At 46.6% G+C, this 11,596-nt stretch overlaps 1 protein-coding gene across 2 annotated transcripts; it reads left to right on the top strand.

Moving 5' to 3' along the window:
* Window positions 1–1,301: 1,301 nt before the first annotated feature.
* Window positions 1,302–10,587, top strand: BZW1 (basic leucine zipper and W2 domains 1). Of its 2 annotated transcripts, XM_065750364.1 has the most exons (12): window positions 1,302–1,381; window positions 1,644–1,714; window positions 4,184–4,360; window positions 6,359–6,453; window positions 6,720–6,785; window positions 7,019–7,154; window positions 7,701–7,810; window positions 7,928–8,098; window positions 8,438–8,584; window positions 8,950–9,088; window positions 9,897–10,019; window positions 10,222–10,587. In XM_065750364.1, the coding sequence occupies exons 2-12, from the start codon at window positions 1,654–1,656 to the stop codon at window positions 10,251–10,253; spliced, it is 1,257 nt and encodes a 418-aa protein (XP_065606436.1). In that variant the 5' UTR covers window positions 1,302–1,381; window positions 1,644–1,653; the 3' UTR covers window positions 10,254–10,587. The 2 variants fall into 2 exon arrangements, with proteins under 2 accessions (XP_065606436.1, XP_065606438.1); XM_065750366.1 differs by lacking the exons at window positions 1,302–1,381; window positions 1,644–1,714 and having other exon boundaries at window positions 4,191–4,360; window positions 6,359–6,364.
* The last annotated feature ends 1,009 nt before the right edge of the window (window positions 10,588–11,596 follow it).

Below are 11,596 nucleotides of genomic sequence, written 5' to 3' on the forward strand. Positions count from 1 at the left end.
CAGTGAGACCTGGACAGGCTGGAGAGCTGGGCAGAGAGGAGCTTAGTAAGGTTCAGCAAAGGCAAGTGTAGAGTCCTGCACCTGGAGGGGAATAACCACATACATCAGTACAGGTTATTTGCTGAGCTGCTGGGAATGAGTTCTGCAGAGAAAGAGCTGCATGCCTTCGAGGCCAATGATGTCCTGGAGTGCATTAAAAAGAGCCTGGCCAGCAGATGGAGGAAGGTGAGCTCTGCCCTGGTGAGGTCACAGCTGGAATACTATGTCCAGTTCTGGACTCTGTAGTTCAGAAAGACAGGGATGCCCTAGGAAGAGTCCAGAGGAGGGCCACAGAAACAATTAAGTGCCTGGAACATCTCCCATATGAGTAAAGGCTGAGTGTTGTGAAGCACCTGTGACTGTTGAGTCTGGAGAAGGCTGAGACAGGATCTCATAACTGTTTATAAACTTATAAAATGTGGGACTTGATGTGAGTGGACTCTCTTTGGTGGTATGTCAGGGATTGCAACAGTGGTATGCTGCAGTAAAACAAGGGGCAACAGGCAGAAACTGGAACACAGAAAGCTCCATGCTAACATAAGGAGCTCCCGTTCCTGCAGAACAATTCAGCCCTGGTGAAGGTATCAGTGGCCCCGGGTCTGCGCCTGGTGCTCCTGATGCAGTCTTCTTTAACTGCGACGCTGCCACGGCTTCAGGACCCACCCCATCTGCTGGTGGTCGTTTTGCTCAGCACCAGAACAAACATTTTTCTAGCAGCCTCGGGAATGGGCTGCACGCTGTTACCGCTACATTCATAACACGCGGCGGCCGCCATGCTGGTGAACGCGAGCCTCGGCACGCGATGCGGGCTCCCCTGGAAGCGCGCGTTCAGCGACCCGCGGGACGGGGTTCTCGCAGCTGCCGCCGCCTACGTTTCGCGGGGCCGCTGCAGCGCACTCGGGGTGGCGACGCCCGCGCTCGCCCCGCGCCGCCGGGGGCGCTGCCGCCCGCGGACCGTTCCACGCGCGTCGCCGCGCGGGGGGAGGGCGGAAGCTGCCGCGTGCGATGCTGTCGCGGTAGCGCGCGCGAGAGCGCGTTCGCTGCCGGGGTAGGGATGGTTCTTGGGCCGACTGCCTCCGCAGACGGGCGGTGGGCACCGCCAGGAGCCGGAGGTCCACGGCGCTGGGCCGGCCGGCCCCGGGGAGCTCCGTCTCCTTCTCGGCCTCTTTCTCGGCCTCCGCCCCCTGCAGCGTGGCGCGATGGTCCGTCCCGGGCGGGGCCCGCCCTCCCCCTCTTCTCGCGTTAGTTCCGCCCGTAGGGTTCCGCTGCTGCCGCTCCTCGCCGCCGCTCGCGTTCGTCTCCGCTCCGGGCCCTCTGCCGATTTCTCTCCACCTTAAAGTCGGTGAGCAGCGGCGGGGCAGCGGGGGCCAGGGCGGCCGCGGCGCCCGCGCCGATCGCGAAGTTGGGGGGGACGGGGAACGGGAAATCGCTCCTTGCCCCCGCGCGGGCGGCGGCGAAGCGCCTTGGGGCTGCCGGGCCGTGCTGTGGGACGGGGCCGTGGTGGTCCTCTCCGCGGAGGGAGTGGGGAGGCCGCGCCGTGCGGAAAATGGAGGGCGGCGGGAGGAGGAGCGGCGCTGACAGAGCTGTGCTGTGCTTTCGCGCAGGGCGTCTTTTATGAATCAAAAGCAGCAGAAGCCGACGCTATCGGGGCAGCGCTTCAAGACCAGGAAGAGAGGTAAGGGGCCGCGGCCTAGCGCTGCCCTGCTGTGACGCTGCCCGGCCCGCGGCCTCCTGCGCGAGAGCCTCGCGAGCGTGGCGGAGCGGAGCGGGGCCGTGACCTTGGTTGGAGCAGCTGCGCGCTCTCGGCCTGAAGCGGCCCTGTGGTGCTCCTCAGTCACGGGCTGCTGCGGGCCGCGCTTACGGAGCGGCGTCTGAGCGGGATGCCGGCTGTCCGCGTTTTGCGGGGGGACCCCGCAGACTGAGCTAACAGCTGAGGCGCTGCGAGCAGTGATGTAGGACGTATTTATTGGATGGTGAAGGGGAGGTGGGGGCGGCACTAATGGCAGCCATCGGGGTATGGGCTGAAGCGGTGATTGCGCACCTGGGGAAGGGCTGTAGCCAGCCCTGGGAGCACAGGTGTGAGCAATGTGGAGCCTGGGCCCACCCCTCTGTAACCTCATGTAAGTGATGGCAGCTGCAAGGGAGGGATGTGCGAGATGACCTGCTTTACAGGGCTCATTGAGTCCTGATCCTCCAAAAGGGGTCAGAGATACCTTCTTTATTGCCAGATTATGACTGCTGCCTTTCTTGAGTGATTTGAAACTGGTTTAAATAACTATATCTGCTGCCTCCTATCCTTATGTCATCTTAATGCCCTTTACTGGTGTCCCTAGTGTTCTGTGTCACACCGATGACAGTGAAGGTGCCATAGTCACTGAAGTAGTAATTGGAGGGGCACAGAAGTACCTGATAGCAGGTGGTGGCACCAACTTTACATCTTTAACCACTGTCGGCTTCCAAGCAACTCTGCAATAATAATGAGCTTCATAGATGTGTTGTGGAAAATAACTGCTTTGCTATTTTCAGACCTCCTCCCTGCTGATAGGGATGTGTTGTAACTTGCACTGAATGTAAGGACACTGACATGCCTCATAGAAATTCAGGTGCTAACAATGCTACCTAAGCTCTTAGTGCTCTAGCAAAGGCTTACAGCAGAACTCTTATTTTATTTGAGGGCTTTTTCTTCCCATGGTTTATATAATCTAAGGACAAACAGCCTTCATGTAAGGCTGCCTATTGGTTATATGAGTGCTGTGTATTGTGCTGGTTGCTCCAAAAGTCATGTCTCTGATGTATTTCCGTGGAAGCTACAACAGATACAAAGAGCACAATAATGCTGTTCGATAGAGAAGATTCTCAGCTACAGAACACTGTTTTCCAGCACAGTTGCCACCATTAGCTATGCTTTTTTGCCAGCAATGAACAAGAGCCTGCATGCTGTGTTCATAAAAGCCTGCGCCAGTGGAGGTGACTGCTGTCATTACTGCTAAAATGGAGCACCCAGTGCCTCACTGTGCTCACATCTACTGATTGGTCTCCATAATTGTCCGTGAATGTTAATGGGTGCTGTTTTTTCCATGTGAAGGAGTTCAGTGACACAGCTTTGCTTCCTCCACACTTCCATGTCAGACGCCATTTTGTCAGACTGTTCCTCTGCTGCCATCTGTCGCACAGCAGCAGCATGTAATGGGATGTTGATGGAAGGTTCAACCTCTACTGCTATACCACCAACATTCACCTCTGGTGTTGTGAGACAACATAATAAAACAAGAGGCATTACTTCTGGGGCAGCCCTCATAACTGGAAAAAACATGATCAAATGATTTATCTTAAATATAAAATATGCTTTAAAATAATGCTTTAAAATAATATAAAAGAGTTAATCATTTAGTGTTTCTTTAATACAAAGAGCTCAGGTTTCTACGTTTCCCCCAGGCACTCAAAGGGTGATGGCTTTTTGTTTAACTCCACCTGAAGTGGAGGAGGAGGTGGTCTTCATGTCCAGAAAGCACAGACTGTCAGTTGGCCCGTAAATCTTAATGGGATACAGTGTCTCAGTTAAGAGTATTTCACCTGAAACAGTGAGAGGCCCAGAGGGCTGAAACAGAACTTGGGTAGTTGGATCAAACATAAAAAGCTGTGGGGCATGTGTTAGGAATTACCCAATTCTGGTGTGTATTTAATCCTTTGTTTTGGGGGAGAAGTTTGTGATCACGTATGAGCAGGGCTGTAAGACTCAAACTCAGAAATCAGATTGAGTTTTTTTAGGGTCGAATCATCCCAGATCACTGCTCTGCTTAGTGAAAGGACTGAGGAGTTCATTTAAAGGCAAATAAGGTCTGTTTTGGCTTTTGGTAGCTTTCAGTGTCCCCTTGCTTGAGTGTGGAGGTGAAAGCATCAATTTGTTGTTATTGACCATTGAAATTCATTTAGGCTGCACTGTTAGGGTACTGTTTATGCTAATAACCCCCAGTCGTCTCAGGAGGCTGAAACGTTCACGGTTCTGTTTCACTTTAGGATTGGCAGTGTGTAGATTTCTTTCTGTTTTTCTAAGACAAAAAGGACAAAAAAATACTTTTCACATGTTTAGAGACCGACTAAATGTGTGACAGCTTGGAGTTCAACAAACTCTTTGTCTTTGCAGATGAAAAAGAGAGGTTTGACCCTACCCAGTTCCAGGACTGCATTATTCAAGGTTTAACTGAAACGGGCACTGACTTGGAGGCGGTAGCAAAGTTCCTCGATGCTTCTGGTGCAAAACTCGACTATCGCCGCTATGCAGAAACACTTTTTGACATCCTGGTGGCTGGTGGAATGCTGGGTAAGTACCCTTCGATGGGGTTGCCATCCCATTTCACTTATTTGACTTTTGACAGAAGCTTACTGTTTTCTCTCACTAAAGGCTCTCTCAGGGAGCCTCTTGGATATGCAGAGCAGGGTTTGTTACCTGTACTCATGCCTGTAGGCATGAGTATCTCAGGCCTAACTCAGCAGTCAGACTACTGCAGAGATATTCTGTATATCACACCATGCTTTTGCTTGAGATAGTTTGCCTTCTTGAAAGTGTAGGCTTTACAAACTTAGCTTAAAGAAAGGCGTATTGGAATTTGTTTTTAATTTCTTTAAACCAGGAGTAAAACTTAGTGTAATAAAGCCCATTTCTGATAATGGGAAACAAATGCTTGGTTGGTATTCTTCATCTGTGGTCACAGAGCCAATGGAGTTGTCTTAGAGGATTCTGACTTGATCCTGCACCTTGTGCACCCTTCCCTGTTGTTCTGCGAGGTAATATCTGCAGAAAAAACTGACGTGTCTTGGAAGTGGTATTTTAAGTAGTTTGTAGCTAGTGGCAGTGAGGGCATGCTGGGCTCTTAGCATTTGTGTGGGAGTGAGAAATGAGGTAGTGGCCAAGTCAGCAGAAAGCATGTGGACTGAGGTAGCAAAATGTGATGATCGAAGATATTGTAAGCTCATACTTGTGTGCGAAGGATGGAAGGGATGCTGACCAACCAGGCAAGAAGAAGATGAAGATAAATGAGGTTGAAAAGTGCTAAGAAGGATGCAGTCCTAGGTTTAGATTCACATTTGACTGCTGTTCAGTGAGAAAGGGTTCAGATGGCAGGGAACTATTTAAAATACAGGGTGTGAAGAGGACTCTGTCTGTGGTCTGCCCGGACAACTGTCAGGTGATTTGCTCAGGGAAATGCTAGAAACAAGGCTTCCCGAATTGTGCAATGTATCTAAGCATGTCTGCTTATCTGAAGGCTATGTGCTGAAACAGTGTTACGTAGGCTGAAGTTACTGTGCAATGTTTGTTCTGGCAAGAGCCGCTCTTACTGATGTTACAGGAGCTGGTTGCATGAAAAGGTGGGCCTGTCTGCCTGCACGAGGCATCGCTGCTTGGAAATCTTAATGTACAGACGGGGGGAGTTTCATTTAAGTCTTAAAACCACTATGTGCTATGTTAGGAAATGTTTTTTCCTAGAATGAGTCTGAGGGAAAAAACGCAGAGGGGACTTGTGTTCAACTTGCTTTGTATAACGGGCAGAAGCAGCTATGTAGACTAGTTCTGGTCTTCATTCAGACATGGGGAAAAAATAACAACATACCACCTCTTACAGTTCATATCACGAGTGCTTATTTCCATCTGGAAGTGTTTCTGTCTACCACATATCAAAAGAATTTCTCTTGTATGTAGAATAGTATAGAATTTGATCACAGGGTGTTCTGACACTGAAGTTGGCGACTGGAACTCACTCTTGTGAATGAGACTGGGTACCAGTCAAATGTAGTAAGCTAAAGAAGAGTATTGAAGAAGCACCTTCTGATTTTTTTCAGCCTAAAAAGCAGAAATGACCTTTCCAGGCCAAAGTTTCCCGCTCATTTCAAAGGCACTGAATTGTGAATATGCATTTCTACGTGCTTAATCTCCTGTGGTGTCTTCTGTGGCTATTTAAGACTGATGTAGAAAGCAGCAGCATTGCAGAAGATAGGTAAAATGTCACTACGATTAAGTGGCTTCAGCCTTTTTCTTTAAGGGAAGAGGAGCATGTATGGTCATGTTAACTTGCTTGGACAGAAACAGTATGTGTTGTCAGTCCATTTTAGCTGTAGGGAGTTGGAATATTTGTCTGTTCCTATCTAAGCTACTGATTTGAAGTTCAGTGCATTTGCAGCAGCAGAGCAGATAGAAATGCAGGGGTGTCTCTCTAGTGATGTGATTCTTCTCTTTACCATGAGAAGACAGCATATTTTCGTGTTATGAGTATTTGATTCTTTCTGAGGAGTAAACAGCACTAATACTGAAACCCTTCCTTAGCCCCAGGTGGTACCCTGGCAGATGACATGACACGCACAGATGTCTGTGTATTTGCAGCACAGGAAGACCTAGAAACCATGCAAGCATTTGCTCAGGTGAGTTCTGAAATGTATAGTTTTACTTAATCCTTTCCATGGTCAAAAATGAAATGTTTGTGTAGCGTAAAGTTCAGGTAAAATAAAAAAGTATGGCTTGAAGAAACCTCCTAGAAATGTCTTGGTTTTGGGCCCAGTATAGAATGGGTACTCTTCTAAGCTATAAGTGCTTTAAAAGAGTTCAGATCACCAGCTGTACTGAACTTGATTCCTAACTCAAATTAAATGATAATCCAGAGTGTTTCAGACACACTGTCTCTTTTCAGGTTTTTAACAAGCTCATCAGGCGTTACAAGTACCTGGAGAAAGGCTTTGAAGATGAAGTCAAAAAGGTATGGAGTAGATTTGTTTTGGCAGAGAGAGAGACTTTCATGTTCTGCTAATTAGTCACTATATGGAAGAATTATATAATAGGTTATTAAAATAGAACAGAATCTTGTTAATTGAACAGCAAGCTTGTATGACTATTGGAGAAGACTGACAGCATGCATGCTAGCATTGCTGCTGGTTGAGTAGCAAAAGTAAGCACCTAGCATGGACGTCACAACTCTTCTTCCTCTTGCAGTTGCTGCTGTTCCTGAAAGGGTTTTCAGAGTCTGAGCGGAACAAACTGGCCATGCTGACGGGTATTCTGCTAGCCAATGGAACACTTAACGCATCCATTCTCAACAGTCTTTATAATGAGAACTTGGTAAAAGAAGGTAAGTGTTGCTGGCTCCTCTGCTAGGGGAAGGATGATGTGAACAGAATGCAAAGCTTTACTTTAGGTGGGTGGAAGCCATGATGACAGTATGCCGACTTCATCTGGTGATAGCTTTAGTTTAGAATTAGCAAAGGGAAACATGTTGGCTTACAACATAGAAGGTATTTACTCCACCTTTAGGAATCTTGTGCATAAGGCTTCTCTGCACTGTTGGGGGCTGCAGTCGCTAGAGTTGCCCTGCTAGTGGCAGCTGTGTTCTGGAAGGGGACTTGTTGGTGCAGAAGGTGTGCTGTCTCCTCAGGATCCTTCTTAAATTGCACAAGGGAGAGCTGAGCTTATTATGGGGAAACCATCGTGATACTGAGCTGTGAGAGGAATTTAACAGGCCAGCAGCTGTGTCCTCAGACAGAAGTACTGCAGACTGCCAGGGCCTCAGCTGAGTCTGGCTGTTGCTCTGGGGCAGAGGTGCAGCAGTCTGTGTGCCTTGTACACACTCAGTTCCCTTTGTTCTGAATTTCAGTAATATACTGTACCTATTTCACAGGTGTTTCTGCAGCTTTTGCAGTCAAGCTCTTCAAATCGTGGATAAATGAGAAAGACATTAATGCGGTGGCTGTGAGTCTTCGTAAAGTGAACATGGATAACAGGCTGATGGTGAGTGTCGCTGCCACTGCTGATTCACTTCTGAAGGCAGCTTGGTAAATAGCTTTTACTGGTTAAGTACTTGACACGATTCTCTTTTGAAAGAGTTGTCGCATGCTTTGTTTTCAGGAACTCTTCCCAGCCAACAAACAAAGCGTTGAACACTTCTCCAAGTACTTCACTGAAGCAGGGCTGAAAGAACTTTCTGAGTATGTTCGCAACCAACAAACTATAGGAGCTCGGAAGGAGCTGCAGAAAGAACTTCAGGAGCAGATGTCACGGGGAGATCCATTTAAGGATGTAAGTACTTGTCTGCAGGCAAGGTATAAATGTGGCTGTGGGTTTTGTTGTTGTTTTTATGTTTTTTAGTTCTTTTCCTGTGGGAATGTAGATCAAATTATTTTATCTGCAATAGTATTTAATGCTAATCTGAAGAGGATGCATGTCTAATTAAATAGTGAGCTCAGGCACTAGTTCCCACTAGCAACTGGAGGAAGTACCAGCATGTTTTAGCTTTGTGGTCTTTCCTTAATACCTGAGTTCAGCTGTACTGAAGGATTCCAAGCCGTCTTTAGACGTTTCAAGTAAGGTTTTTGTCATTTGTGACATATATGATGAATCTTTTATTCTCTGTGACAGATAATCTTGTATGTAAAGGAGGAGATGAAGAAAAACAACATCTCGGAACAGACTGTGATAGCCATAATCTGGTCAAGTGTGATGAGCACTGTGGAGTGGAACAAAAAGGAGGAGCTGGTAGCAGAGCAAGCCATTAAGCACTTGAAGGTATTGTAAACAAGTTGAGGCTTTGGCATCTCTTGAGGTAGGGCTTGGGCTTGCTTTTGTCTCCAGCTCCTTATTTATTTATTTTTTTTAAGTGAATTGAAACCTACAAGTACCATAATGCAGAGACAGCATAAGATGGGGAGCTCTTCCCCTTGCAACTGTAGTATTGATTGTTGTTCCTGTTGTTGAGGTAAACGTAGTATGATTTTTGGCGCTCCTGGAGATGCAGGAGTTGCTTCCCTGATATGTGGGTTGTAAATTTCTAAGCAGTGGCTGATAAAAACTGTGTGAAGCCAGTGTAGACAGGTGATCAGTGTTAAGAAATGTTACGTGTCTGCATGCCAACTTGTTTTTCCTTATTACAGCAATACAGCCCTCTACTTGCTGCCTTTACTACCCAAGGTCAGTCAGAGCTGACTCTCCTGTTGAAGATTCAGGAGTATTGTTATGACAACATTCACTTCATGAAGGCCTTCCAGAAAATAGTGGTGCTCTTCTATAAAGGTAAATCCCTATGGGATGTGTTTAAGCCTGGATGGCAGAATGGTTCGATCCTGGTAAGGCCTTTAGGGAAGCTTAGTGCTATGACACTGCTTTTCAGTAGCTGAATAATTTTCTACTGTTTGCAAATGTAGAACTTTGTATAAAATGTAGGTGTAGATGCTTCAGTCTTTGGCACATGAAGAAGTACTTAGAACAAGGACAGGTGCTTCTTGTCTCCTAGGGAAAAGCGTTAAGACTTATAAGCACTTAAGACTATAGATTGTATAATTCCTAATTCACTGTCTGAACAGGCAGACATTGAGACCACCAAGGTATTGAGGTGCTCTAGGGCTTCTGCTAAATGGCTGTTTAAAAGGTATTACTTAAAGACATGCTTGTGGCCTTTAGAGGCACAAGGAAACTTGTTGCAGTGAAGATTATATTGTATTTGTAAATTGTAAACAACAGAAACCAGCTGCTGTGGTGTCCTTCTGTCATCTGTTCTTAGTGGTTGACTGAAGCTTTCCTCAGTATGTGAACTCAAATTAGTGTGAAATACTCGAGGCTGTGTTACTGCTAAGAGGAGAAAGCAACTTCTAGAGGCAGTGCTCAGAAAACCCTCAGCAACCCATCTGAAATGCACAGAACTTTATCTCAGAACTTTAGGAATCACGCATAGCACAGGTATGTCCAGCCATGCCCAAGGAGCAACCAGCAAGTATGTGTTGGAACTTCTAGGGGAGGAAGCAAAGGCTGCTAGGCAGGGTTCCTTGCTGACTGCTGCTTGGTATTTTGTCCTCTTAACATCACTCGAACATCTTTCTTACAGCTGAAGTTCTGAGTGAAGAACCCATCCTTAAGTGGTATAAAGATGCACATCTTGCGAAAGGAAAGAGTGTCTTCCTGGAGCAAATGAAGAAGTTTGTTGAATGGCTCAAGAATGCTGAGGAAGGTAATCAAAAGCTTTATCTCATAAGTAAGTTCTTTATTTGGAGATGCTTGGAGCTGTGTTTTTGTCAAGTGTGGGCACGAACTGATTTTCTCAGAATAGGAGTGCCCTCGTGGTGGAAAAGCAGGCCCTGTGGTCTGGGGCTGCCGGGCAGGGTGCAGGGGGCCAGCCTGGGGCAGTGGCTCATCAGGGTTCTCTGTTGCAGAGTCGGAATCTGAAGCAGAGGAGGGTGACTGACCTCTGGAGCAGTCCTCAGTAAAGCAAACAGGAGCTGTAATTAAGTGTCATGTCTCATGTGTCCGTCTGATTCTTACATCCTACCTCCCTGTATCAAGCATGATATAAGGGCTCTCATTGCAAGTTTATTTTAACTGTTTTCTATAGTTACTGAAATACTGGGTTTAGTTTTTAAAACCATGTTTTAAGTAGTTTACAGGAGCTATAGATATGACTCTAACCTGCATTTGTCCTTTCAGTTATATTCTACCTCCTGTATTTTCTACTGTAATAATGTAATTTAAAGCCTTCCACAATTAAATTCATTTTATCTCCTTGGGTTTTTCTATCTGTATTGGAGTAGACATGATTTGGTAAATGAGATTTATGGCAGTTCTGTTTGCAAATTAAATTGTAAAAAGCCTCTGCTGCAAAGAGGCCGTGGCTTGTGTGGTATCTTGGTGTGACACTTTAATCTGTACTGTTCCAGATAACCCTGTTGATGGTCCATCTTTGTAAAATCTTTATCATCTCTTCTCCTGTACTTCCAGCATAAAGTAATCCCAGAGTCCAGCTGTTCCATGAGGCACCTGTCCCACTGCTGGGAGCTCCGGTGGTGGTGGTGACCTCTGTAGCAATGGTGGGGTATGAGGAGTGGCCTCTCCGAGCCTGCCATCACAGCTGGTGGCCCAAGTTCCTAAGGGACTGCACCACTTACTGCTCAGGCTGATAACAGCCAACGACCAGTTCGCAGCTTCTCCCCTAGGCAGATAGTGCTGTTCTGTGTGCAGCTGCCTGGCAGCTTTATAGAGCCCTGAGTGAAGCTGCTTGGTGCTGGGGCAGGGCTGTGCCTTGCCTGTGCTGCTTGTTCCATACAGGACTGCTGGAAAAGGTAAGATGAGTAAAAAAAACCTACCCCTGCCCCTTACGTGGGATTATTTTATGCTGGCAGTTGCTGTATGAAACCAGATAATCTATTCACCAAAATTTCATCTGAATTCTTGAGGGTACTTCTCAGGACAGCATGTAATTTCAGGAAAGAGCTGGTAAAGACAGTACTGTTTTAAACTAACAGTGAGCACTGGTAGAAATACTCAGTTTCTGAGTATACTCACGTGAGAAAAGAAAGCAGTGATCACAGTGCAATGTTTAATACTACAGTGATCTTCCTTACTTTGTAACTTTTTTTTTCAAGCAAATAAAGGCCATTCTTACACGTAACGCGGAGTGGTGTCTGCAAGCATCATTAAACTGCCCTGTTAGTCCAAGTATTTTACTATTTGTGTGACTTTTTAATAATCATTCATCTTTTTCCCTTTTAGGAGGCCTAGTTCATAAGGGTGCTCTTCCCGTAAGTTAAGGTT

The sequence above is a fragment of the Cyrtonyx montezumae genome, unplaced genomic scaffold (assembly GCF_038088225.1).
Source record: "Cyrtonyx montezumae isolate F1298 unplaced genomic scaffold, pur_monq_1.0 scaffold_7, whole genome shotgun sequence".
Taxonomy (NCBI): Eukaryota; Metazoa; Chordata; class Aves; order Galliformes; family Odontophoridae; genus Cyrtonyx; species Cyrtonyx montezumae.